General features: G+C 42.4%; 1 protein-coding gene across 1 annotated transcript; it reads right to left on the bottom strand.

The window, feature by feature from the left end:
- On the bottom strand, positions 1-26,202 carry Mtfmt (mitochondrial methionyl-tRNA formyltransferase). The gene is given in 10 exon segments (XM_048423903.3): positions 1-383; positions 386-547; positions 10,857-10,939; positions 11,788-11,866; positions 18,261-18,352; positions 21,827-21,902; positions 23,050-23,152; positions 23,875-23,997; positions 24,800-25,009; positions 25,955-26,202. Coding segments are annotated over 10 exon segments (1,194 nt in total). The 5' UTR covers positions 26,188-26,202; the 3' UTR covers positions 1-350.
- Positions 26,203-26,750: the final 548 nt, after the last annotated feature.

The raw sequence follows: 26,750 nt of genomic DNA, 5'->3' as shown, positions 1-26,750 counted from the left end.
TTTTAAGCTGAACATTATAAATACAAATTTTATTAAATTTCTTTTGTTATTCACATAGAAAAGGCTGCTTTTAACTGTTACACACAAAAAAATGGAGAGCTCAGGATTTCCACCATCTTGATAACCATTTTCCCTTTCTCCAACGGTGTCCACCATCTTGTTAACCATATTCCCTTTCTCCAACGGTGTCCACCATCTTGTTAACCATATTCCCTTTCTCCAATGGTGTCCACTGTCTTGATAATCCATTTTTGCTTTCTCCAAGTGGTATCAACTTTCAAAGTCGGTTGCTTATAAATAAAGCTTTTAAATTCAAGTGTGTAATAGGTCCTTGTCCATCTTCTTTCTAGCTACTTAATGCACTGTTGCATAGCAACAACTTGGTTTTCTGATGCATCTTTGTTGGAAGTCTCAGAGTTTGAAATCTGCACTGGCTTGGGTGAGCATGGGGATTCTTCTGGTACCATGCATGCAAATATCCATTGTAGAAATCAGTAGCCGTTAGTGTTTTCTTAAGCATTACTGATCGTACTCCGATCCAGCTATCCTAAAGGGCAAAGGACAGACAGTAACTAGACAGTGGTAACAAAACCTGGAAATGAAATAAACTGTACTTTATAAAATGTATCAGGCATGGTGATGTAGCCCTTAATTCCAGCACTGGAGAAATAGGAAGGCTAGACAGATCTCTGAGTTTGAGGCAAGCCAGGGATACAGACCCATCTTAAAAAAACAAAATAGGAAACCCCCAAACCCCCAAAACATAATAGAAACTATTGCTTTTACTAGATGCAAAGAACATACCTTGTCTCTAAAGGTTCCTCATGAAGAAATAACAACTGCCCTGACCTATTTCAACATAGGAAATAGAATAAAAAGTTCTATTGCAAGGTGTTTTAGTCTTCTGAGTAGGTCCACATATATTACTGTGAATAGTTATCAAATCATAACAAACCAAGGCCCAAGAGCTGGCTCAGCAGTTAAGAGTGTGCACTGCTCTTCCAAAGGACCAAGTTTGATTCTCAGGATCCATCTCAGGTAGCTCACTACCTGTAACTGCCTGTAACTCCAGCTCTGGGGGGAATTCAACACTCTGGCCTCTATGGGCACCTACACTCATACTCATACAATATTTTTTTCAATCTAAAAACAAATAATCTAAGAGGTAGGCAGAAGATGTCAGTACTAGCTGTTCAATGTCAGCTAGATTAGAAAAATGATGCCTGAACTGGGAGGCTCTTCCAGAGTACCCAGGATCAAATTCCCAGCATCCACATGGCAGCTCATTAACTGTCTGTAACGTAAGTCCCAGGGGGTATGACACCCTCACACAAACATACATGCAGGCAAAACTGATGTGGGCTTCCCCTCTGTATGCTGTGAATATATTTTATTACCACTGGTTAATAAAGAAGTAGCTTTGGCCTATGGCAGGGCAGATTAGAGTTAGGTGGGAAAACTAAAATGAATGTAGAGAGAAAGAAGGCATAATCAGGCAGGCACCATGTAGCTGCCAAAGGAGAAAAACACTGGAACCTTACCAGTAGGCCACAGCCTCATGGTGATACATAGACTAATAGAAATGGGTTAATTTAAGATGTAAGAGCTAGCTAGAAATACGCTTGAGCCACCGACCAAACAGTGTTATAATTAATATAGTTTCTGTGTGATTATTCGGGTCTGGGTGGTCGGGAAGCCAATGTATAGTCTCTACCTACACAAAACACCAATGTACATAAAAATAAATATAAAAGAGAGAGAGAGAGGGAGAGAGAACAGAGAGAGAGAGAGAGAGAGAGAGAGAGAGAAAGCAATGTCTGAATGTCTGCAGCTCAAAGGTAACACAAATGGTAAGAGTCAAATTCACAAGTTCCCCAGCCACAGCTGCTTCTGTGAGAGCCAAGTATAGACATAGACTATGTATATACACAGAAATAGACCCAGAGAGGTCACCTGACATGCTCCAGAATGAATAAAGAGAGCCGAGCAGTGGCGGAGAGGCTCTGCACCTATAGTCTGTGTTAGTAGATCAGCTTATCACACACTTTAAAGCATACTTTATGAGTATGCAGACTCTAACATAACTATCACAAGATAGAAAATATACAGGAAACAGAAGGGATGTGGAACACCTCTCAGAAACCTGTCATAGCTTTGTCAAACAATGGTCCCAGTCATTAAAAAATTCACTATAGCAGTCAGGTGTGACAATGCAAGCCTTTAGACCTAGCACTCAAAAGGCAAAGGCAGGCAGATCTCTGAGGTCAAGGTCAGCTTGGTCTATAGAGCAAGTTCCAGGATAGCCAGATGGTGTGGGAGAATTGTCTGTATTCTGGCAATCATATTTTAATAAAACACTGATTGGCAAGGCAGGCAGTATAGGCAGGAAAGCCAGACAGGAAGTAGAGGTGGAGCAAAGAGACTGGGAGTATTCTGGCAAGCAGGAAGCTCCCTCCGCACTCCTGCGCAGACCACCGAAGAGGCAGCATGTAACTTGCCCAGCTGAGAAAGGTATGGAGCCATGTGGCTAATGTAGATAAGGATAATGGGGTAACATAAGTTATAAGAGCTAATAAGTAGCCTGACCTAATGGGCCAATCAGTTTATAACCTAATGTAGACTCTGTGTTATTTTCTTTGGGAATTGCCGGCTGTGGGGTACTGGGTGGGACAGATACCCCAACAAGCCGGCCCTCATGTTACATATGGCACCAACATGTGGACAACTGTATCCACATAAAGCCTGAGACAGCTTGGGAAGTAATTCTAGAACAAAATAACAGCATTATGCATGTTTTCTTGGAAGCAGCAATTTCTCGCGTCTGCTCTGCTTGCTAGAGGCAAGCAAGTGCTCTCATCTAAGAGAGGCTTCCTGACTCAGCTTTAGCTGCAAAACTTTGCAGCTCTTTTAAGAGGTCCTGCCACTAAACACTTAAACTATGTTTACAAAAAGCTGAAGGCATGCTTTTTGGTTTTCAGCCGTAGCAGGAAAAAAGCTGCGCTGTTTTAAAATGCCGGTTTTTTGGGCTGTCCTGCCAGGGCAAACTCTGACTCTTTCAGGCAGGCAGTGAGACTGAGTGTCAAGGACCTTGAAACGCCATAGAGTTGTGGCAGTGAATACAGCTCTGGCTGGTATCTCAGCCATGAGGCTGGAAAGCTAAGGAATGGGCTGAATCTAACTGTCAAAGCCACGGCTTTAGTCCTACCCACTAAAGACTCATGTGGTCAGAAAAAGAGAGATATACAGTAAAGAGAGATTCAAAGACGAAGAAAACCTCTAAATGGTTTACAATGTGTTAAAAATATATGCAGACTAAAGGTTAAAATCATTAAAAATAAAAAAAAAGAGAGAGAGAGAGAAGTAGGGTGTGGTGGTACACATCTTTAATCCCAATGCCTGGGAGGCAGAGGTATGTTGACCTCTGTGACTTCAAGGGGCAGAGGTAGATTGACCTCTGTGAGTTCAAGGTGTGGTAGCATACACCTTTGAGCCCAGCACTGGGGAGGCAGAGACAGAGGGATCTCTGTGAGTTCAAGGACAGCCTGGTCTACAGAGTTATTCCAGGACAAAGATATATACAGAGAACCTGTCTCAAAAAGTCAAAAGTTAAAAGAAAAAATAAAAGAAATAAGAGGTTAAAATAAAGCTGCATAAAGATGGAAAATACACAGAGAATCTGGATACTGTATGTTATTATGCTCTTTTTGAATTGTTTGAATGCTAAGGAAGGAGCAACAGCTGCTAAAAGACTTTTGTTTATAAATGCTGCTGAACTAACCCAAGATAGGTGGTTTGAAAATACCTTGGCTTCAAAACTGAAGTCAACAGGTATGTTACTTTGGAGAAGAGATTTTGCTTTTGTTTCCACAGAAAATGAGAAGCTGTGGATTCATTCTGAGTTAAGAAAAATCAGGTTCAAAAAAGGAAGACCACCTGAGAAATCTCCGGTAGGAACAGATGGCCCAGATGTCTGAGTTCTACATCCTGAACTGATTCAAGATTGCTGCCTGAGATGATCAAGACTCACAGGATACTCCAGTCAGGACTTGATTATAACTCTAAATTTTCTTTAGGTCCCCATAAGATCATCAGCGCCCCCAACCAGCAGGAAGTAGCCTGAAGTACTACACCCACATTCCCAACAAATGGACTATGGGTATTTTCCTTTGTTTAAAAAAAAAAGAGGGAAATGGTGTGGGAGAATTGTCTGTATTCTGTCAATCATATTTTAATAAAATGCTGATTGGCCAGGCAGGTAGTATAGGCAGGAAAGCCAGACAGGAAGTAGAGGTGGAGCAAAGAGACTGGGAGTATTCTGGCAAGCAGGAAGCTCCCTCCGCACTCCTGCGCAGACCACCGAAGAGGCAGCATGTAACTTGCCCAGCTGAGAAAGGTATGGAGCCATGTGGCTAATGTAGATAAGGATAATGGGGTAACATAAGTTATAAGAGCTAATAAGTAGCCTGACCTAATGGGCCAATCAGTTTATAACCTAATGTAGACTCTGTGTTATTTTCTTTGTGAATTGCCAGCTGTGGGGTACCGGGCGGGATAGATACCCCAACAAGCCAGCCCTCATGTTACAGCCAGAGCTATACAGAGAAACCCTGTCATGAAAAAGCAAACAAAACCGATATGGGATGTCCTTCTGTATATGCGTTGCTTTATTGACTAATGAACAAAGCTGTTTTGACCAATGGCTTAGCAGAGTAAAGCCAGATGGGAGCCCTGAACAAAGATATATATATATGTGTGTGTGTGTGTGTGTGTGTGTGTGTGTGTGTGTGTGTATGTATGTATATATAGAGAGGGGGGGGGGAGTAGGCAGAGTCAAAGAGATGCCATGCAGCTGCCAAAGGAGACAGATGCTGGAATATAGCCTCATGGTGATACACAGATTTATAGAAATCTATAAATCAGTTAATTTAAGATACAAGAGCTAGCTAGGAGCTATTGGCCAAACATGTTCAATTAATATAGTTTCTGTGTGATTATTTGGGTCTAGGTAGCCAGGAAACAAATGAGCAGTATCCATTTACAAAATGATGCTCAATGTGGGGCAATGTACATCTTCATAAAGCTTAAGAGGGCTTCTAGACTCACAAAAATGGGAGTCAAAAGCAGCTTCTTGGTAGCCGTATTTTTTTTTCTGACAGGTTCTGTTTGCTGGCTGTAAGCAGAGGTGTGGCTCCTTTAATAGACAACGTTCTGGCTTGGACTGGTGGCACAAATGTCTCTGGCTCTTTCGGGGAGGGTGTCTGGCTACAGAGCACTTGAATGAAGTTTGTGAGCAGAGTGCTTAATGGTGACATAGACCCTCTGTGTCCCTGGAGCTGGGGCAGTGAGCATGGTTCACAGAGGCGGTGAACTACATCTGCTACACTGAAAGGCCGAGAAAGGTGGAGTCAGCATCCAGGGCTGCCACAACCACACTGCTCACCATTTTAAAATGCTCCTTGTTAGAAAGGGATTTCAGATACACAATTAGACAGATTCAGACATAAAGACCTCTAAACGGACACAGTGTGTTTAAGAAATGTGCATAGGCTTGGGAGAGAGAGAGAGAGAGAGAGAGAGGAAAAAGGGTATAGAGAGTTATAAAAAGGAGTAAATAGTTTTAAAAAATAAAACAAAGTCCTTAAAGAGACAGTAAAAGTAATATAAAAGAGTACAGACAGACATAGATTAAAGGAGTAAAGAGAATAAAAAAAGATAAATTTATATCAATAAAGCAAAATCCTAAAAAATATAAGCCATATAAAGATAGAAAATACACAGAGAGTCTGGATTATATATACTATTGTGTTTTCTTTGAAGTTTTTGACTGCAGAGACATTTGATTCTGGGGACTGCTAAGTTAAACCAACATAAAGATATCTTGATTTCAAAATTTGTTGTATTTATACTCTTGTTTAAGGTATTATGTTTATACACCTCATTTAAAAATATAATATATAATTAAAAATTATAGATTAATAGATAGTCATTTATAATAGTCAAACTTGTACTCATGTAAGTTAGGTTTTCTAGATATTCATAGCTATATTTCAGTTAGATAACCTTCAACCTTTCAAAGACCTACATAATATGGCATTTAAAATGTTTTAAGGACTTAGACTTTTCTCAACAGTGAAACACGTCTGCTTCTGGCAGCACCAATTACTTCAGAGAGGTTGGTGGGCATTGAAGAAACTCGTGACAAGGCTAGCCATTTGGGCAAGAAACTGTTCTTGCCTGGACTGCTTAATGGTCTGCTGTATGAACTGGACATGCAAGAACCACAGAGAAATGACTGCTGAACTTGCCTAAATAAGGTGAGATAGGCCTTCAAGGTTCCTGTTTCATGCAGGTGTCTACCAGACATTCTGAAGGACACAGAAGAAAGTGACTGACAAACTGCCAATATAGGCAAAATAATCTTTCAAATTTCCTGCTTCATGGAAGGATACTATGGGCCTGTAGGATAAAGATGAATGCCCCAATGTTACAGAAGAACCCTGGGTGACTGTCCAGGCAGAGAGATGTCTCTGTCAATTCTAGAGTTTTGGAAGTTGTTTACAATATACTTCCTATTTACTTATGTAATATTATATCCTTCTGAGGTCTTTGATGGAGTTGAAGACAGTTATAAGTATAGCTTTCCTTAGTTATGATAAAAGAAAATTAGATATAAAACTTTAGACTCACAAAGATAGGACAGCGTATTTTCCTTAATTTTCCAAATGTAAATAAAATATTACAACTATAATTCTTGCTTAATAACTGTTTTGTATACATAATTTTACTATGTTAATTAAAGCCTTCTTTTTTAATTAGACAGAAAAGGGGAGATGATGTGGGATGTCCTGTATATGTGTTGTTTTACTGGTTGATGAATAAAACTGTCTGGGCCAATCTTACACCTGTAAGAATGGCCAAGATCAAAAACACTGATGACAACTTATGCTGGAAAGGTTGTGGGGAAAAGGGAACACTTCTGCATTGCTGGTAGGAATGTAAGCTGGTACAATCCCTTTGGATATCAGTGTGGCGATTTCTCAGAAAATTAGGAAATAACCTTCCTCAAGACCCAGTAATGCCACTTTTGGGTATATATCCAAAGGATGCTCAATCATGCCACAAGGACATGTGCTCAACTATGTTCATAGCAGCTTTGTTTGTCATAGCCAGAAACAACTTAAATGCCCCTCAACCGAAGAATGGATAAGGAAAATGTGGTACATTTACACAATGGAGTATTACACAGCAGAAAAAAACCAACATCTTGAATTTTGCAGGAAAATGGATGGAGCCAGAAAACATTGAGTGAGGTAACCCAAATACAGAAAGACAATTATCACATGTACTCACTCATAGGTGGTTTTTAAACATAAAGCAAAGAAAGCCAGCCTACAAACCACAATCCAGAGAACTTAGATAACAATGAGGACACTAAGAGAGACTTACATAGATCTAATCTACATGGGAAGTAGAAAGTATAAAAAGACAAGATCTCCTGAGTAAATTGGGAGCATGGGGACCTTGGGGGAGGATTGAAGGGGGGAAAGAGGCAGGGAGGGGATCAGAGAAAAATGTATAGCTCAATAAATATCCATAAAAAAAAAACCTGTCTGGGCCAATGGCTTAGCAGAGTAAAGCTAGGCGGGAAAACCGAACAGAGATATATATAGAGAGAATAGGCAGAGTCAAAGAGATGCCATGTAGCTGCCGAAGGAAACAGACGCTGGAACCTTACCAGTAGGTCACAGTCTTGGGGTGATATACAGATTAATAGAAATGGGTTAATTTAATATATAAGAGCTAGCTAGGTCGGGTGGTGGCAGCATACACCTTTAATACCATTACTCAGGAGGGAGAGTCAGGAGGATCACTGTGAGTTCGAGGCCAGCCTGTGTACAAGAGCTAGTTCTAGGACAGGCTCCAAAGCTACAGAGAAACCCTATCTCATAATACAAACAAACAAACAAACAGGAGCTAGCCAAGAAGACCTTTGAGCTATTGGCCAAACAGTGTTGTAATTAATAACATTTCTGTGTGATTATTCGAGTTTGGTAGACAGAAAATGAACGAGAAGTCTCCATTAACACGAAACCCTATCATGTAGTCCAAGCTGGCCTGAAACTCACTGTTTCTCAGCAATCCTCTGGACTCAGCTCCAGAGTGCTAGCTACACCATGCTCTCAGTCACTAAACTTTTAAAAGAAATATTATTACCCCTGGGTATGTGTACATGACAGGGGGACACATGCAGAGGTCAGACATCAGCTCTGTGGAGCTGGTTCTCTCCCTTTATCTCTATGTGAATTCTGAGGATTGAACTTAGGTCATCAGGTTTATGTGTCAAGAGCCTTTATCTGCTGAGCCATTTTTACAGCCCTCTCCAGTCATTTTAGAGCATTAAAAAAATTAGGCTAAGGAGATGGCTCATTGGATACAGCATTTGCCAAGCAAGCATGAGGACTAAGTTTTGGTCCTAGAATATACATAACGGCTGCAGAGAGAGAGAGGCAGAGACAGGAGAATGGAAGGAAGCTCATACGCCAGCTCAAATAATATAGAAAGAAAAACTGATACCCAAGGTTTTCTTAACTTTCATGTGTGTTGTGGCATACATGTATCTGCATTCACACACCCTACACACATACACATTTTTTTTTTTCTGAGACAGGGTTTCTCTGTGTAGCCCTGGCAGTCTTGGAACTCATTTTGTAGACCAGGTTGGCCTTGAACTCACAGAGATTTGTCTGCCTCTGCCGCTCAAGTGCTGGGATTAAAGGTGTGTGCCACCATCTCCTGGTTTATGCAAATATTTTTGAAAAAAATCATTTAAAAAATTCCTTCTGGACCTATGAGACAGATCAGTGACTAGAGGTGCTTGCTGCCAAGTCTGATGACACAGTTCCATTCCTGGGATGCACAGTGCAAAGAGAGAACCAACACCTCAAAGCTGTCCTCTGAGCACATCTGTGGGGTATTTTCTTGATTGTTAATTGATGTAGGAGGGCTCACCCGACTGAGGGCAGTACATCCCCAACCAGGTAGGCTTTGGCTGTTAAAAAAGGTAGCTAAGAGATTGGAGAAAGAGTTCATTTAAGAGCACTTGCTGCTCTTGCAGAAGACTGGAGTTCAGTTCCTAGCATCCACATGGTGGTTTACTACCATCTGTAACTCTAGTTGTAGGGGACCCAAAAAATTCTGACCTGTATGGGCTATGGGCATCAGGCATGCACATGCAGGTAAAATAGGAAGGAAGGGAGGAAGGGACGGAGGGAGGGAGGGAGGGAGGAAGGGAGCCAAGCAAACAGGCAGATAGGTAGGTAGCAGAGCATGAGAGAGAACAAGTATGCAAGCAGGCCGCGTTCCTCTGTGGTCTCTGCTTTAGTTTCTGTCTCCAGCATCCTGCCTCAAGCTCCTGCTCCTATTTCCCTCAGTGGTGGACGGAGCTGAAACAAATTCTTTCCTCTACAGCTGCTTTTTGGTCATGGTGCTTCCTCCCAGCAACAGAACATGATGAGGACAATGCCCTTGCTAACTGTTGAGGGTTAAAGTGGGACTCAGGCCACGTGGTAACTCAAGAAGATGCTCTGATGACTAATAAGCTAAGATATTAATCAGATAAGGAGCTTATTAATGAATTACTAAAAATCACTCTTTCAGAAATCCATTGTTATGGGTAGCAATGATAAAATTTATCACTTTCAAAAATTATGCTGGAGATTCCACTGTTTCTTAAGAAAACTACCTATTAGCTTAATCTGATAAGTCATTGATTAAGTAAAATCTTAATGAAAATGGTGTCTTAGTCAATGTTCTTTGTAAGATTTTAGACAATTCTGAAGCCATTTCTGACAATTCCAAACCCTCTCAGCCTCTGTGCCTCAGTGCTTCCCCTCCACCCCTGGGAACCAAGGACCTAACAGCTACACATGCACGTACTCAGTTCCTGAACAATTACCCATACACGTATGTTTTGATTCAGTCCCCTGGGAAACGGGGTCAAAATGACCTCTTACCTCATCTGATCTGACAATAGTTCTCCAGTCAATTATTGGTATTAGCCCTTTTCGAATAAGCCAATCATAATGGTCAAGGAACAACCCCTCTTGTTTCTATGGGGCCTTCTCCTTTAAAGTAGACTGTACCAGCTAGTCGGGGTCTCTCGGCTTCCCGAATGCTGAGGGACCCTGTCATGACAGAATTAATAAAATCCTCATGCTTTTGCATCGGCTGTGGTATATGAGGTGGTCTCTGGGGGCAACTCCTTCTCGGTTTGGACACTAGAGTTCAACACTATTGCTGTGAAGATATAACGAATGCAATTTTTTTTCTTGGTTTTCTGAGACAGGGTTTGTCTGTGTAGTCCTGGCTGTCCTGGAACTCACAGAGATCCGCCTGTCTCTGCCTCCTGAGTGCTGGGATTAAAGGCGTGCACCACCACCACCCGGTCCAATGCAATTCTTAAAGTATTAATTTAATGCTTGGTGCTGAAGTAGTTGATTCATAATCAGAGAGAGCTCCGGCCTAACATAGACTTACAGCCCATCCCCCATGACATACTTCCTCCTAATCCCTCAAATCCTTTCAAAGAGTTCCAAGCATTCAAATATATGAGGTCATGGGGGCCAATCTCATTCAAACCACCACAAATGGTAAATGGAAAGCTTGGTATGGTGGTACATACCTCTAATACCAACACTCAGGAGGCTGAGGCAGGAGAGTCAGTTTTAGGCCACACAGTGAGTTCAAGGCTGGCCTAGGCTATTTAGTAATACCTCATCTCAAAAGAAAAGGAAAAAGAAATACAAATTGCAAAGTCAGTAAAACAAGCATAGTAATTTGAAGTCGAGTCAGCGTACCTTGCAGTGAACCAGCAGCATCTGTGATTGTCTGTGGTATACCACTGACCCTGGAGCCACAGTTTGTCCTGTTAATTTGGGGTCTAATGGGAGACAGGGAAAACAAGAAAAACTGAGAAATAAATCATGGTACTTCCTAAAAATCAAAAACAACTTGGTGGTGGGATAGAACAGGTATGGCACTTGCAAGACCCTGGGCTCCATCTCCAGCACTGATAATAAAACTTAAAAAAGGAACAAAAAAAATCTTCAGAGGCAGAACTAATGATGGAAAGGGCACACTTTCTGAGGTCCCAACTCTGCAAACCCAAACCTAGAGCCAGCTGCTCTGGCTACAGTACAGACCCAAAGGAAGTGTTCCACACATAAGATGCTATAGTCCTTTGCTCCATCTCCCAAGGATCACCTTCAGTGCTGAATCTGTTTAGCACTGTCATTTTGACAGATGAACTGCCTAGCAGTGGAACAACTCACAGGATGTTGAAGACTTACTCTGGTCCTCCCACTGCCTCTGGACTAGAACAGGGCCCACTGCAGCCCACATGCAGAAGACGCTGAGGGCCCTCAGCAGGAACTGTAGGGTGAGATGCTGTGCTCTCACTGCACTGTCGACACGCTTTCACTATGATATTTACCAGCATGAAATCAACTACCTCATCCCACAGCTCTCCAGTCCTATGCAAGATGACACACAGCTTTGAGTAGGGGAGCGAGGAACACTGTCTGCTAACTTCCCAGGTTCATGTGATGATTGCAAAGGGTAAGACAAGGGACTGTGAGTGACTGTGAGGTGTTATTACTACTTCATTAAAAAAACAAAACAAATCCTTATGTTTGGTGAATGTGGAAAATTAGAAATATGGATGGGGCAGCAAACCTGACACAGTTTTAAATGGACTGTAGTGAAAACTTGCCAGCTATTCAAAAGTACCTGTGAGGATGGAGTTGTTAACTTCTACTAAATCCAGAAGTTTAATGGTGTTCTCCTGCCAGATTGTCTGCAATGGAACCTGCAATTGGAATGGAAGGATTCATGAAGGAATGAATTCAGCTCCCAAGGTCTTTTGACACTGCTGCATATTAACTCACTCTGACTTTTCTTTCACGTTCTGAGGAACTGGATGCTCAGTCACTAATCTGCCGCAGCAGAGCCTGAATATGACAGTCTGTTTCGTCTCTGCAGTATGTATAAGATCGCAAGTTTTATGTAAGTAGCCTTAATATTTCCAATTAAACATTTATGCTCAGCCGGGCACAACTTTAATTCCAGTACTTGGGAGGCAGAGGCAGAAGTTTCTCTGTGAGTTCAAGGCCAGCCTGGTCTACATAGAGCTAGTTCCAGGACAGGATCCAAAGCTACAAAGAAACCCTGTCTCAAAAAACTGAAACAAAACAAAACCCAAAAAAGCCACCCTCAAAATAATTTATGCTCAATATGAAGGCAAGAATTTGTGTTAAAATTTCAGAAAGTGATAGGAGGCACACACTTTAATCCCAGCACTTGGGAGGCAGAGGCAGGGGGATCTCTGAGTTCGAGGCCAGCCTGGTCTACAAGAGCTAGTTCCAGGATAGGCTCCAAAGCTACAGAGAAACCCTGTCTTGAAAAAACGAAAAAAAAAAATAAAAAAGGAAGGCACTGTTGACAGTTTGATGTGTATGTCTCCATATTATTCTCTCCTTGCTTCTTGCTTTTTCAGACAGCAGCTTCTTGCTGCCAGTTTCTAAACTGCAGAGCTGGTTGGCTGAGTAGAAGACATTTGCTATTAAGCCAGATGGCCTGAGTCCTGTCTGAGTCCTGTCTGACGGCCACTCATGATGGAAGGAGAGAATTGATTTCTGAAAGTTGTCTTCTGAACAACACATGCATGCCATAGCAGACACACATGTACACACATACACAGACGGCTTTGTAGAAACACCTTTAGAAATATATACCCTTTTTGATATGAGAGGTCCTTCTGTATATGTGTTGCTTTCATTAGTTAATAAGGCAACTGCCTTGGTCTGTGATAGGGCAAAAGAGTAGAGCTAGGAGGGGAAAACTAAACTGAATGTGGGGAGAAAGAATGCGGAGACAAGAGAAGCCATGGAACTGCCAGAGGAGAAAGATGCGAGCTGTAGCCAGAACCTTGCCAGTAAGCCATGAGCCTCATGATAAAATACAAAATAATAGAAATGAGTTAATTTAATAAGTAAGAGCTTTCTTGGAATACACTAGAGTCATTGGCCAAGCAGTGATTTAATTAATACAGTTTCTGTGTGATTATTTTGGGGCTGAGCAGCTGGGAATGAACAAACAGCCTCCTACAACAAATTGGTGTACCAACATGGGGCTGACTAAATCCACATAAAACCTGAGAGGGCTTGGAAAGAAATTCTAGACACTAGAAAACAAAGTTTAGCAGCATTTTTTTTTTCAGATGGGTTCTGCTTGTTGGTGGCATGCTGCAGCTCTTTTAAGTGAGGTCTTCCTGATTCAGCAGTAAGAAAAAAAAAATCTGTGCGGTTTTGAAATGGTGGCTTCCTGGGCTGCACGAATTCTGGCTCTTTCAGGAGGCCGAGCATTTAATGGGGTTTGTGGGTAGTGTGCTGCAAGTTGCTTGGTAGCAATATGAGCCAACCTGTTATCAGAGTTGAGGTAGGAAGCACAGCTCCCACCTGGCAGTCTCAGAAGCAGTGAATGGACTTCTGCCATGTTGGACTGGGCAGAGCAAGTAGGCAGGGCCCTAGCACTTAGCATTTTAAGGCACACTTCTGATCAGAAAATAATTGCAGATACACAATAAAGACAGATTCAGACATAAAAGACCTCTAAACAAGACAAAGAGTTTAAAAAATGTACATAAGCTTAGGAGAGAGAAGAAAAAGAGTAAAGAGACAGTAAATGCAATATAAAAGAGTACAGTTATAGATTAAAGAAGTAAAGATAATAAAATAAATATTAAACTTGTAGAAAAAGTAATAGAGTAAGAAAAATAAGTCATATAAACATGGAATATACACAGGGAGTCTGGATTATGTATATTATTGTATTTTCTTTGAATTTTTTGACTATGAAAGAGCTAAATACAGAGAGACATTTCATTGTATGGATTGCAAAGTTAAACCAACATAATGGTATCTTGACTTCAAAATTTGGGTCTCATGATATGCTGGCTTTGGAAAAGAGGGTCTTCTTTTGTTTCCACAGAGGATGAGAGCCTGTGGAATCCTTCCAGACAAATGTGGTTTGATGGACCAAGACCATCTGAAAGGTCTCTGTGAAACCCCCTAAAAAATTACTTCACCCAACAAAAGCAGGAAGCAGTTTGAAGAGAACTACACCCAAATTTCCAAATATTGTTTATAAATGTTTGTTTACATTTAAAAGGGGATATGCTATAGATATGAATATTTTGCATTGGTATATGTCTTGATTTATTGATACAAATTTAAGGTCAATTTTGTTATACTTGTGTATATGTATTTCTGATCTTGACTAAGGTATTGTATTTGTATAGCTCATTTAAAAATGTAATGCATAATTAAAAAATATAGGTTAGTTGGGCAGTGGTAGTGTACACCTTTAGTCCCAGCACTCGGGAAGCAGAGGCAGGCGGATTTCTGTGAATTCGAGGCCAGCCTGGTCTATAAGAGCTAGTTCCAGGACAGGCTCCAAAGCTACAGAGAAACCCTTTCTCGAAAAAAACAAAGAAAAAAATATAAGTTAATAGATAATCATCTATAGTCAAGCCTTTAGTCATGTTAGTTAGATTTTCTAGATGTACAGAGATGTATTTCAGATGGATAGGCATTCTGTTTTTTTTTTTTTTTTTTTTTTCTGAGACAGGGTTTCTCTATAGCTTTGGGCTTGTCCTGGAACTAGGTCTTGCAGACCAGGCTGGCCTCGAACTCACAGAGATCCCCCTGCCTCTGCCTCTCAAGTCCTGGAATTAAAGGCGTGCGCCACCAACATCCGGCTGGATAGGCATTCTTAAAACCTTTCAAAGACTATAGAATATGGCATTTAAAATGTTTTAAGGACTTAGGACTTTTTGTGACCATGAGACACATCTGCTCCTGGAAGCACCAATTACTTCAATAGGAAGATTGAAGAGGCTCCTTATGGAAAGTTTGTTAGCCATTTGGGCAAGAAACTGCTCTTGCCTGGACTGCTTGATGGTATACTGTATGAACTGGATATGCAGGACCCACAGAGAAATGTCTGTTGAATTTGTCTAAAGGTGAGACCATCCTTCGGGGTTCCTGCTTCATAAAAGAGTCTGTGAGACATTCTGCAGGACACAGAAAAAAAGTGACTGACAAACTGCCAATATGGGCAAAACAGTCTTTCAAATTTCTTGCTTCATGGAAAGGTCTGCCAGATACTATGGGCCTGTAGGCTGAAGATTGGATGCTCCAATGGTACTAAAAACTTTGGGTAACTGTCCAGGCAGCAAGATGTCTCTGTCAATTCTAGAGTTTGGAAGTTGCTTACAATGAACTTATTGTTTACTTAGGTAATATTATATCCCTTTGAGGTCTTTGATGGAGTTGAAGAATAGATAGTTATAGTTTTCCTTAGTTATGATAAAAGATAAAGTATATATAAATATTGTAACTGTAATTCTTGCATAATACCTGTTTTGTTATATGTAATTTTACTAAGTTAAAGTTAAACTGTCCTTTTTATTTAAACAGAAAAGGGGAAATTATATGGGAAGTCCTTCTGTATATGTGTTGCTTTTATTGGTTAGTGGATAAAGAAACTGCCTTGGCCTATGATAGGGCAAAAGAGTAGAGCTAGGTGGGGAAAACTAAACTGATGCAGGGAGAGAAGGTGGAGTCAAGAGAAGCCATGTAGCTCCACTGGAGACAGATGCTGGAACTTCACCCGGTAAGTCACAGCCTCGTGGCGATACACAGATTAATGGAGATGGGTTAATTTAAGATATGAGTTAGCCAGAAATATGCTTAAGCTATTGGCCAAACAGTATTGCAAATAATATGGTTTCTGTGTGATTATTTCAGTTCTGGGCAGTCGGGAACAATCAAGCAGCCTCCAACAACACCTTTTTGTTTGTTTGTTTTTCAAGACAGGGTATCTCTGTGAAACAGCTCTGGCTATCTTTGAACTCACTCTGTAGACCAGGCTGGCCTCGAACTCACAGAGATCTATTTGCCTCTGTCTCCTGAGGGTTGGGATTAAAGTCATGCACTACCACATCGTGCTTAAGCAGTCTGATATTTAAAAAAGTGTGGAATGAAGAGAAGGACCAGAGGTTAAGAACACTGGGTGCTCTTCCAGAGGATCTGGGTTCAATTACCAAACCCACATGGTAGCTCATAACTCTCAGTAACTCCAGATCCAGGTGATCAAATACCTTCCTCTAGCCAACAAGAGCACTAAGGACACATATGGTTCAAAGACGTACAAGGAAACAAAAGCCCATATACATAAAATCAAATCAAATCATTGGACCTCCATCTAAGACTAGAGAGATGGTTCAGTGGTTAGGAGAGCTTGCTGTGTAATCATGAGGATGGGAGTTCACACTCCAGAACAAACGTGCATACGTGTATCCACACAAGCCTGAAACCTAGGAAGCTGCCATAACTGCAGTTCTGAAGCATCAGATGGTCTCTCCTGGTCTCTGTGCATGCATGGGCATGTGTACCTGTACACACATGCTTATATACTCAGACACACAAGGATGCACATAAAGAAATGAGATAAATCTTGAATAATAAAAGAAAGGTTTCCCCTGGCAAGAGCTATCTAGCCACCCCAGTAGTATTAATTATTAGCTAATCCACTCCCCACAATTTGAAATGCCATCTTTGCTACTTTAACACATTTACAATATAAACAAACAAAAGTTGATTGAAAGTGTAATAAAAATCAACATAACAGGAAATGATTTCTCTCAGTTTCTCTGTGTTCACTTATTTTCAGACTATATGTTGCTGCAGAATTTTTAAAACATTAAGTATATGTGTGAAAACAGAGGGATCTAGAGTTCAAAGCCAGTCTGGGTTACACAGTGAAACTGTCTCAAAATAAATAAACAAACAGCAGAGAAACGAAGGAAGGAAGGAAGGAAGGAAGGAAGGAAGGAAGGAAGGAAGGAAGGAAGGAAGGAAGGAAAAGAAACAAAGAAGCCAGGTCCTGGCTTCTATCTGTAACCCCAGCACTTATAAGTTTAATGCAGGAGGATGCCTGAGGACTACACAGTGAGCTCCAAGTCAGTCTGGACCAAAGTGAGACCTGATCTCCAAACAAACAAGCAAATCTGGGCCTGGAGATGACATAGTGGTCAAGAGCAAGTGCTGCTCCTCCATGGCTCGGGGCAGTGGCAGGATATCTGAGAGGAGTTTCAGTAAGGGTCCAGTATTGATGGTGGAGCAAAAGCCAGAGGCCTTGAGTCAGACCAACAACTCACTGCAATGGACATTTGCAAGAAAAGCTGCTTCGGCAAAAGAGTATATATGTGATACACCACAGCTCCCAATGCCAGTACAAAAGAGTGTATGTGTGATACACCACAGCTCCCAATGCCAGTACAAAGTTGAATATGTGATGGAGAGGTGAGCGAGACAGGAGTGAAGTGTTTTGTTTTTTTAAATTATTATTACTGTTTTAATTTTTCCCTTATCTTTTCTGGGGGAGGCTACAAGGGTTGAGGGTAGACATGGAAGGGCTGGGAAATGAGTGGGACTGGGGTGCATGATGTGACATTCCCAAAGAGTCAGTAAATAAATTATGTTAGAAAAAAGAAGAGCAGGTGCTGTTCTTGCAGAAGATCCAGTGCCACGCTGGATGGCTCACAGTCACCCCAAACTCCAACCCTAGGGAGATCCGGTCCCTTTTCTATCTTCCATAGGTATGGCAATCGTGCACATGCCTATGCGCATACATACACACATACACCCTACCCTGAACACACATATACTCATAATTAAAAATAAAATCTTCTACAAAGTGAGTTCTAGGAAAGCCAGGACTGTTACACAAAGAAACCCTGTCTCAAAAAAACAAAACAGACAACCCTCTACCAAAAAAAAAAACCAAAAACAAAAACCCCAAAAAACTCCAAAAGTCTTTTTATGAAATACTGACCAGATGCAGAATAATAAACTAGTTGGAGTTAGAACACTTAAGGTTCATTGCTTACTAACTGGCCATACCTAAGTTACTTATCTTGTTTTTATTCTCCTTGTCTATGACAGGGGATCAAACCTGCTTAGAAAATACTGCAGAATGTACACCTGAAAGCACTTTGTGAATTCCAAGACCTCTGTCAAAACTTAAAAATTCAAAGTTTAAGAAAATTTCCTAGGTTTAGTTTATAAAATTTACTCTTAAATAAAAATATCCAGAAAGGAAACAATATGGTAAAAACACAATCCAAACTTTCAACTCACTATATCCCCAATGGCGAGGTGAAGTCTGAGTACTTGCTCTGAGGTTTGCTCCTCCCACTTGACACAGCTGGTGCCAGCAGAAACCTTAGGGGCTGAGAGATGAGAAAAGAGCAAAAATGAACATGGTTCCGTGTTCATGAACTGACAGAGTGAGGCTGAATCACGGGCAGAAGATAATGTTCAACTTCGGCATATGCCTTCAACTTGCTACCATATGGCGTAAAAGTAGACCTGACAAGTACCAAAATGTAAGCAAACTACTTTATAACCCCAGAGAGGAAAGCACCCTTCTAACTATGACTCAACTCCAGAGAGGGCAGGCCAGACAGCTTAGCAAGTAAAGGCGCTTGCTTCCCAGTCTAACAACCTGAGTTCATAGCCTGGAACCTCCATGGCAGGAGAACCAGCTCCTGAGAACCATTCTCTGGTCACACAGAGCCATGGCACACACATTCGCCTCTGTACCATAAATGAAGGACACAATTTATCAGCCCAGAGCAATAAGATGGTTATGTTAGACTTACAGAAACAAACTTTTTAACAGATTGTGGTGCTGTACACCTTTGATCCCAGCACTCTGGAGGCAGAGGCAGGCAGGTCTTTGTGAGTTTAAGGCCAACCAGGTCTACAGAGCAAGGGGTGTATAGCAAGACTCTGTCTCAAAAAATAAAAATAGACAAATAAAATAAAGCAAGCATTTTTTTTAAAAAACAAAAATAAACAATATGCCAGGCAGTGGTGGGTCACACCATTAATCCCAGCACTTGGGAGTCAGAGACAGGCGGATCTCTGTGAGTTCAAGGCCAGCCTGGTCTATAGAGCTACCCTGTCTTGAAAAAAAAACAAAACAAAACAAAACCAAAAAACAATATAAGTTAGAGTTAAAAAATGTCAAACTGAAAGAACATGTAGTCCATATTACAGAGGCTAAACTTCAGTATTCTATACATGGATCTAAATAGGAAGAAGAAAAAGACAAGATCTCCTGAGGAAATTGGGAGCATGGGGGTCAGGGGAGACCCAGATAAAAGGGGAAAGGAGAGGAAGGGAGGAAAGTGGAGAGAAAAATGTATAGTGCAGTAAAACCAATAAAAAAAGGAAAATAAAATAAAATAAAACACTCCTAATAAGTGAAAAGGAATAAATGAGAATCCTGACGGAGAAAAAAGGGCAGCAGTCAAGATCTTCCTTGGAAAAAGAAATACGGAGCATACAAATACTCCCAAAACACATAGAAATATCAACGTCACTCATAGAAGCCATACAGCAAAACGACTCCAGTATTTTATTTACTCATTTTCTGAGACAGGGTTTTACTAGATAGCCCAGGTTGGCCTTGAACTGGAGATCCCTCTGCCTTGGCTTCCTGGAATTACAGGGATGTATCACCACACTTAACTTCAGTCTCATCTGCTGGATGAAAGACTGGAAACAGCTCACACAGCCTTAACAGGATCTACTAAAATAAATTACAATAGAACCACACAACCAAAATTTCTGCTGATAAAACAAAGACAAAAAAGCAGGGCCTGGAGAGGCGCTCACTTGTTGCTCTTTGGTTCCCAGCATCCACAGGGTGACTCAACCATTTGCAACCCCAGTTCCAGAAAACCCTCTTTGGACACTATCCACGTGTGGTGGGGCACACAAACACACATGCAGCAAAAAATTCACACACATAAAAAGATCTTTTTAAAAAAAAAAGAGAGAAAAATTTAAGGAAGCAGAATCAAAGATGTATTGTCAAGAGCAAAAATCAATAAAAAGTAAATGCATTAATTAAAAGCAGAAAGATAGTAAATTTTTGTTGTTGTTTTTTGGATAGGGTTTCTCTGTGCAGCTCTGAGAGCCCTAGAACTCACTCCGAAGACCAAGGTTGGCCTCCAACTCAGAGATCCACCTGCTTCTGCCACCCAAGTGTTGGGATTAAAGGCACATGCCGCCACAAGTAATTTTTTTTAATTAAATAAACAAAAAGGCCAAGTGTGATGCCATAACTTGGGGGATAAATACAAGAGAAGCAGGAATCTAATGTCCTCCTGAACAATACAGCCAGTGAGGGCTCCATGAGACCATGACTCAAAAAGCCAAATTCAAAAACAACAAAGCAGGGGGCTGGAAAGATGGCTCAGAGGTTAAGAGCACTGACTGCTCTTCCGGAGGTCCTGAGTTCAATTCCCAGCAACCACATGGTGGCTCACAACCATCTGTGATGAAATCTGGCGCCCTCTTTTGGTGTGCAGGCATGCATGCAGACAGAATGCTGTATACATTATAAATAAATAAATCTTAAAAAAAACAAAAACAAAGCAAAGAGAAAGATAGACAGCAACTGCATCCTAACGCAATCTCTTCTTAACTCAGAAGAATCTTTGTTATGATTTGGTTGAGACTTCAGCAGCATGCAAACACTCTTCTGGAGCTACACATTGAGCCCTTTTGATATTAAAATTTGTTTTTCAAAAACTACATTTTTAGGTGTGGTAGTACATGCCTATAATTCCAGCATTTGGGAGGCTGAGGCAGGAGGATGGATGTGATTTCTAATCTATCCTGGGTAAGATCCTGACTCAAAACAAAAAAGAAACTCAAAACACACCAAAAATTGTATGTTTTGGTAACTAATTATGATCATACTAGCAAAAACTGAAGATTCAAGCAGTCTTAAAAATGTGTTCCGGGGCGGGGGGGCTGGAGAGATGGCTCGGCAGTTGGGAGAGCTGGCTGTTCTCTTAGAGGACCTGAGTTTAATTCCCAGCACCCACATGGCGGCTCAAAGCTGTCTGTAACTCTAAGATCTACACCCTCACACAGACATACATGCACACCAATGCACATAAAATAAAAATTTAAAAGTTAAAAAAAAAATGTGTTCCTTGGATCCTAGTTTTTTTTTTTTTTGGTGTGTGTGTGTGTGTGTGTGTGTGTGTGTATGTGTGTGTGTGTGTGTGTTTTAAGCAGATATAAAATCGATTCTTGGACATTTAGGAAAACCTGTATGGACTGGATATTGGATACTACCTACCAACCAGGACATGTTCAATGCCTTCTTCATTTTAAAGGATTAAAATTTTTTATTTTCATTTTACACCTATGAGCATTTGGCCTGCATGTATGTCTCTTTGTATATCACATCCATGTAGTGCCACATGGGTCAGAAAAGGACATTAGATATCCTGGGACTAGAGTTACAATGGCTGTGAGCTGCCATATTGGTGCTGGGTGTCTAATCTGCCTCCTCTGCAAGAGCAGTCATTGCTCCTAACTCGAGCCACCTCTCCAAGAGTGCATGCTGATGAATTTACACCCGCAAGTGAGCAATCAGAATTTAAAATATATACACTAAATATACAGACAGGAAGATTTGGAGCAAACAGGTTCTACATGCTTCTTCAAATAAAATGTTGGGGGAAATGCTGAGGATGAAGCTATAGGCTAAGGGGGAGAGCTTACCAACCATTATCTGGGAAAGCACATACAAGACAGTGATGAAGTCAGAGCCTTCAGCCACCACCATAACAAACGAAACCTTTACAAGACAGCAGAGTGTCTGTGGCTTCACTTACCATACGTCACTCCCTCAGCTGGCTGTGGCCTTCCTTTGTTCAGACTTTCAGGCAAATTTTTCAAAACTGAAATAAGCTACAAAAGGAGAGAGAGCACAGAGTATATTCAGCAGAACAAGGCAGACACTTCACAGTTCAGTGCCATGCAGTCACCTGTCCCAGCAAAGAGCGGTGGCAAACTGGCTTCACCTGTAAGGACGTGTGCTCGTGGATGGCTACACCAAGCTGCTCTGTGGGCGCAGGCACTGAACTGCTGCCAGCCTTGGTCTGCAGCTGGCCGCACAGCTCTCACTATCAGGCAGCCAACGGAGCCCCTACCACTCTCACAATGTGAGGCAGTGGGGCCTCAGGGGAGCATGCTCCAATCCTACTCAGTAACCTGCTGGTGCTCTCATTTTGGAAAAGCTCTTTAACTTGTCTGGACCTCTCAACATTGTGTTTGCAAAATGAGTGACAGCAAAAATTACCTCAGAGGTTTGTTGGGAGGGTGTAAAAGAAAAATCACAGAGTATCTAGAACAGTCTTGATAAATGGCAGCCACCATAAAAAGTTACTTCTAAGGGAATGCCCAGAACAGGGAATACTAACCATAACCTGGGAAACGTACAGATTCCTAGGGTGTGGCTGGTGGCTGAGGGAGAGAAGTAGCCAAGGGATGTAGAAGAGAGCAGAGAGGAGGCCCGGGAAGAATAAACTAAACACCTCACTATGAGATGGAGGGACCTCTGAACATCGCCTATTTTACTGGAAAGCTTTTATTAAGCACCCACTCTGCAATCCTCAGTGGTCACGAATACTGAGCTAACTTTTAGGAAGAGAGGGAGAGGAACCCCTCTGCTGGTTGTTAAAACAGAATCTCATTACCCCGATGGACCTGGGGCTCATGATTCTCCTACCTCAGCCTCCTGAGTGTGAGGTTACAGGTGAATATAACCATGTCTAGCCGCACGCTCAGTCCTGATCTCACTCTCTCCCGCTATTTTATCTCTTTATAGCATGTGCGTGAACCAGGTGAAGGTGAGAGGACTTTCAGGAGTCGGTTCTCTCAGGTCGTTGCGCCTGGCGGCAAGCGCCTTTACCTGCTCAACCACCCCACTGCCGTGTCCCCTCCCCCCACCAATAAAGCTTAAAGAGTATAAATCATTAAGATCACTTTTTCCCTCATATTGCTGAAGAAGCCTTCTAAAGGGATGAAAAGTCGGGGTGGGGTGGGGGAACTGTACCATGTTGGCACCAAGTTTTGACAACACTGCTTCCAGTTCCTTTGATGTGCTCTTGGGAGGCACAGGGATGGTTTCCTGCTTGAGAATTGGGCCTATATCAAACCTAGCAAGAAAAAGACAGCCAACGTTATTACTTGTTAGGACAATATGTTTGTCTACATAGCACAAAGAGAGTTAACTGCAGGCTACTACTCGAACTGTTAGCCATTCCAGTTTGAGGTCACCCTGGAATGTCTGAGACACTGCCTCACAAGCAAGGTCAAGAGAGTGTGGGTACACACGCTTTTAATCACGGTCAACCAGGGATACACAGTGACTCTCTTTAAAAAAAAAAAACAAACCCCACACAAAACAAACATAAAAAAACAACAAAACAGCTCCAAATCCTTCTGTCATTTATAGAAAATCAGGTGTTTAGAGCTTGTCAGTGATGGCACGTGCCTTTAATCCCAGCATTTGGGAGGAAGAGGCAGGCGGATCTCGATGAGTTTGAGGCCAGCCTAGTCTACAAAGTGAGTTCCAACACAGCCAGGACTACAGAGAGAAACCCTGTCTTGAAAAACCAAAAAAGAAAAAAAAAAAAAAGAAAAAGAAAAGAAAGAAAGAAATCCAAGTGTTAATAGTTCCAATGACAAATTTACAAGGACTTTAAAGAAATTGCATGAATCTCAAAGACATACGGCTTATGTTAGAAATCAGAAATATTCAGAACAGCTACAAAGGCAAAGAGCACCACTGGGGAATCACCCAAGTTAGCACATTGCAACCAGTCTCCAACCACCAAGGCCCCAGACAGACAGCAAAATTCACATTAATTAGCTCTACCTTTTGGGTCTAACTTGCATAACTGTTACGCCAGTGACTGTGTCTCCATGAAGCACTGTGTGGATTATCGGGGCAGGACCACGCCACCTCGGGAGGCAACTGGGATGAACGTTCAATATGCCACTGAGTTAGAAAAGGCAGAAATTAGTGTGGGAATTAGTTACTGCTACCAAACTAACATGCACTTTCATCATCAAACTTTCAAGAGCCTGGTATGGTGGCACACATTAATCCTAACACTTGGAAAGCTGAGGCAGGAGAACTGCTGTGACTTCTAGGCCAGTCTGTGCCACAGATTGAGACCCTGTTTCAAAACAATCATCATCTGCAAAATACTTAACGCTTGTATCACCTAAATTATATAACCTGTAGGGTTAGAAGCACATGACCTGGAGGTTTGCATCCCTAAAACTAAGTTAGGTAAGTTCACGCTCACCATAAGCAACCTGTGAATCTTAATTAAAAACTAGGCGAGTGGTTAAGAGCACCTGTTGAGAGGACCCGAGAACTGGTTCCCAGCACTCCAGTGGTTCACAATCATCCCTGACTCCAGTTCCAGAGAATCTGACACCCTCTTCTGACCTCCCTGAACACCAGACACATACAGGGCACACACGTATATTATGCAAGCAAAACACTCATACACATAAAATAAAAATATTTATACAAAAAAAATTAATTAAAAAAACCCCAATACTCGGGAAGCAGAGGCAGGTGGATCTCTGTGAGTTCGAGGCCAGCCTGGTCTACAGAGTGAGTTCCAGGATAGCCAGAGTTACATTGAGTGAGACCCTGTCTGGAAAGAATAAGAAAACAAACAAAAGAGGGGGGGGGAAATAAAAGTTTCCATTATGGCCTTTTGGGTTCTAGACCTATTCATAGAGGCATGACCTCTACACTGTATTTCCTTATAAATAAAACTTACTAGGGAAACTTAAGAATAAGAGCCTCACTCAAAAGTCGGCCAAAGGAAGCCACTACTCCAACGTCGTATTCTCTGGACCCCACGTCAGGCCACTCGTACACCGGCAGCCGGGACTGGATAGCATACTGCTTCACGGGCAGTCCTTTGGGGGATGGTGAAGGCACTGTGACAACCTCCAGGCTTTCAATTAACTTTTCCTCTTCGTCATCTCTGAATCAGATAAGAGACAAATGCGACAGCATTGAGCAGCTCACAGCTAGACTCCATGCAGAGCAAAGCTATTCTTAGAATTAAACTCACGACTCATTTAGGGCTAAAAAAAATTAGTACAAACAACAAATAGGGTTTTCATTTAATTAAAAAAATAAACTTTATGGGGTTGGAGGGACGGTTCAGTGGTTAAGAGCACTGACTGCTCTTCCAAAGGACCTGGGTTCAATTCCCAGGAACCACATGGCAGCTCACAACTGTCTGTCACTCCAGTTCCAGGGAATGTGATACCCTCTTCCGGCCTCCATAGACACCAGCGAGGACACGCTTATGCGCGCGCGCGCGCGCGCGCGCACACACACACACACACACACACACACACACACTTTAAGAATAAACCTTACTTAAAAAGAAAAATAGGGATTTGTAGGGCGACAGAGACGAAGGTGTCAGAACCGGGGAAAGGAAGATGCCAGGAAACAAGGGAATGATAAATAACCAAACAACCTTAAGCTGGGGGGAAGTGGGGCGGTGGACAGACGAATCAGACTTGCAGGAAAAGCTGAATTACAAATAACGCTCTCCCCAGCAGACGCGGTTTGTCAATTCTAACTACTACACGTATACGGAACCGTTCTAACTTAGAAATGTATTCGTTTGAAAGCGGTTCGTTCGGAAGCTGTTTAGCCCTAGAAAACACGGCGTGCAGAGGGGCAAGGAACTGGAGGCCACCGACGGAGAGCAGCAAGCCCGGGAAGGGACGATCTTTGGAGTCACAGCCCATGTTGGCTAATCAGGCCTGCTCACGGCCTGGGCTTCGGCGGGGCCTCTCGCAGGAGGTGGAGGGCCTGGACCCGACGGCACGCCTTCCCGGGACCCCGCGACCCTCCCCGCCCTGGGGTCGCCGTCGCGGCTCGGCGCTGGCACCCCGGCCCGGCCCGGTACCTGGCGGCGTGCAGAGCTTGCAGCGTCTCCCGGGCAAAGTGGTCGGTGCCAAGGAACAGCACCCTCCAGGGCGGCTTCTTGCGGACTCGGGAGCCTCGGCTGTCCCCGCCGGAGGAGCCGCCGAGCCCGGCCGGTGCCTGACACAAGCAGCGAGGCCTCCCTCCCGCCAGCCGCGGACCCCAGCAGCGCCTAACCAAGAGCATCACCTCAGCCCAGCGGCCCACCACGCGCATGCGTACCCAGGGGGCGGGGTATATGGCCGAAGACCCAGGCACACGCAGAGGACGGGGCGGGGCCTGTCGCGTGGGAGACTAGACCAGATTGGGTTAACGCTGAGGAAGAAATTTAATGGTATTATTTAGCCAAGTCCCTTAAAGCGCGCGCGCGCACACACACACACACACACATAAGCAAAATATTCATACACAAAAAATAAACCTTTAAAAGAAGCTTAAATCTTTAAAAAACTTTACAATTTTATTTTTAATTTTGTGCATGCGTGTATCTGTCAGTCCCATGTGGGTACTGGAAATTGAACTCTGTGTGTGTGTCCCGTGTGCATTCTGGGAAGTAAACTTTTGCAAGAGCAGCAAGTGCTTTAAAAATATGTGCATGTGAATGTTCTGCCTGCATGTATGTATGGGCACCACACATATGCTTGTTGGATCAGATGGGTTTGAGCCACCATGTGGGATCTGGGACTCGAATCCAGGTCCAGTTAGGAACAAGTGCTCTTAACCATTGAGCCATCGTTCAGTACCCTACCCTTCCCCTCTCCACCACCACCACCAAGCAC

The sequence above is a fragment of the Myodes glareolus genome, chromosome 4 (assembly GCF_982192425.1).
Source record: "Myodes glareolus chromosome 4, mMyoGla1.1, whole genome shotgun sequence".
Classification (NCBI taxonomy): Eukaryota; Metazoa; Chordata; class Mammalia; order Rodentia; family Cricetidae; genus Myodes; species Myodes glareolus.
The sequence above is the reverse complement of the archived record's forward strand: the minus strand, read 5'-3'. Positions and strand labels throughout refer to the sequence as shown.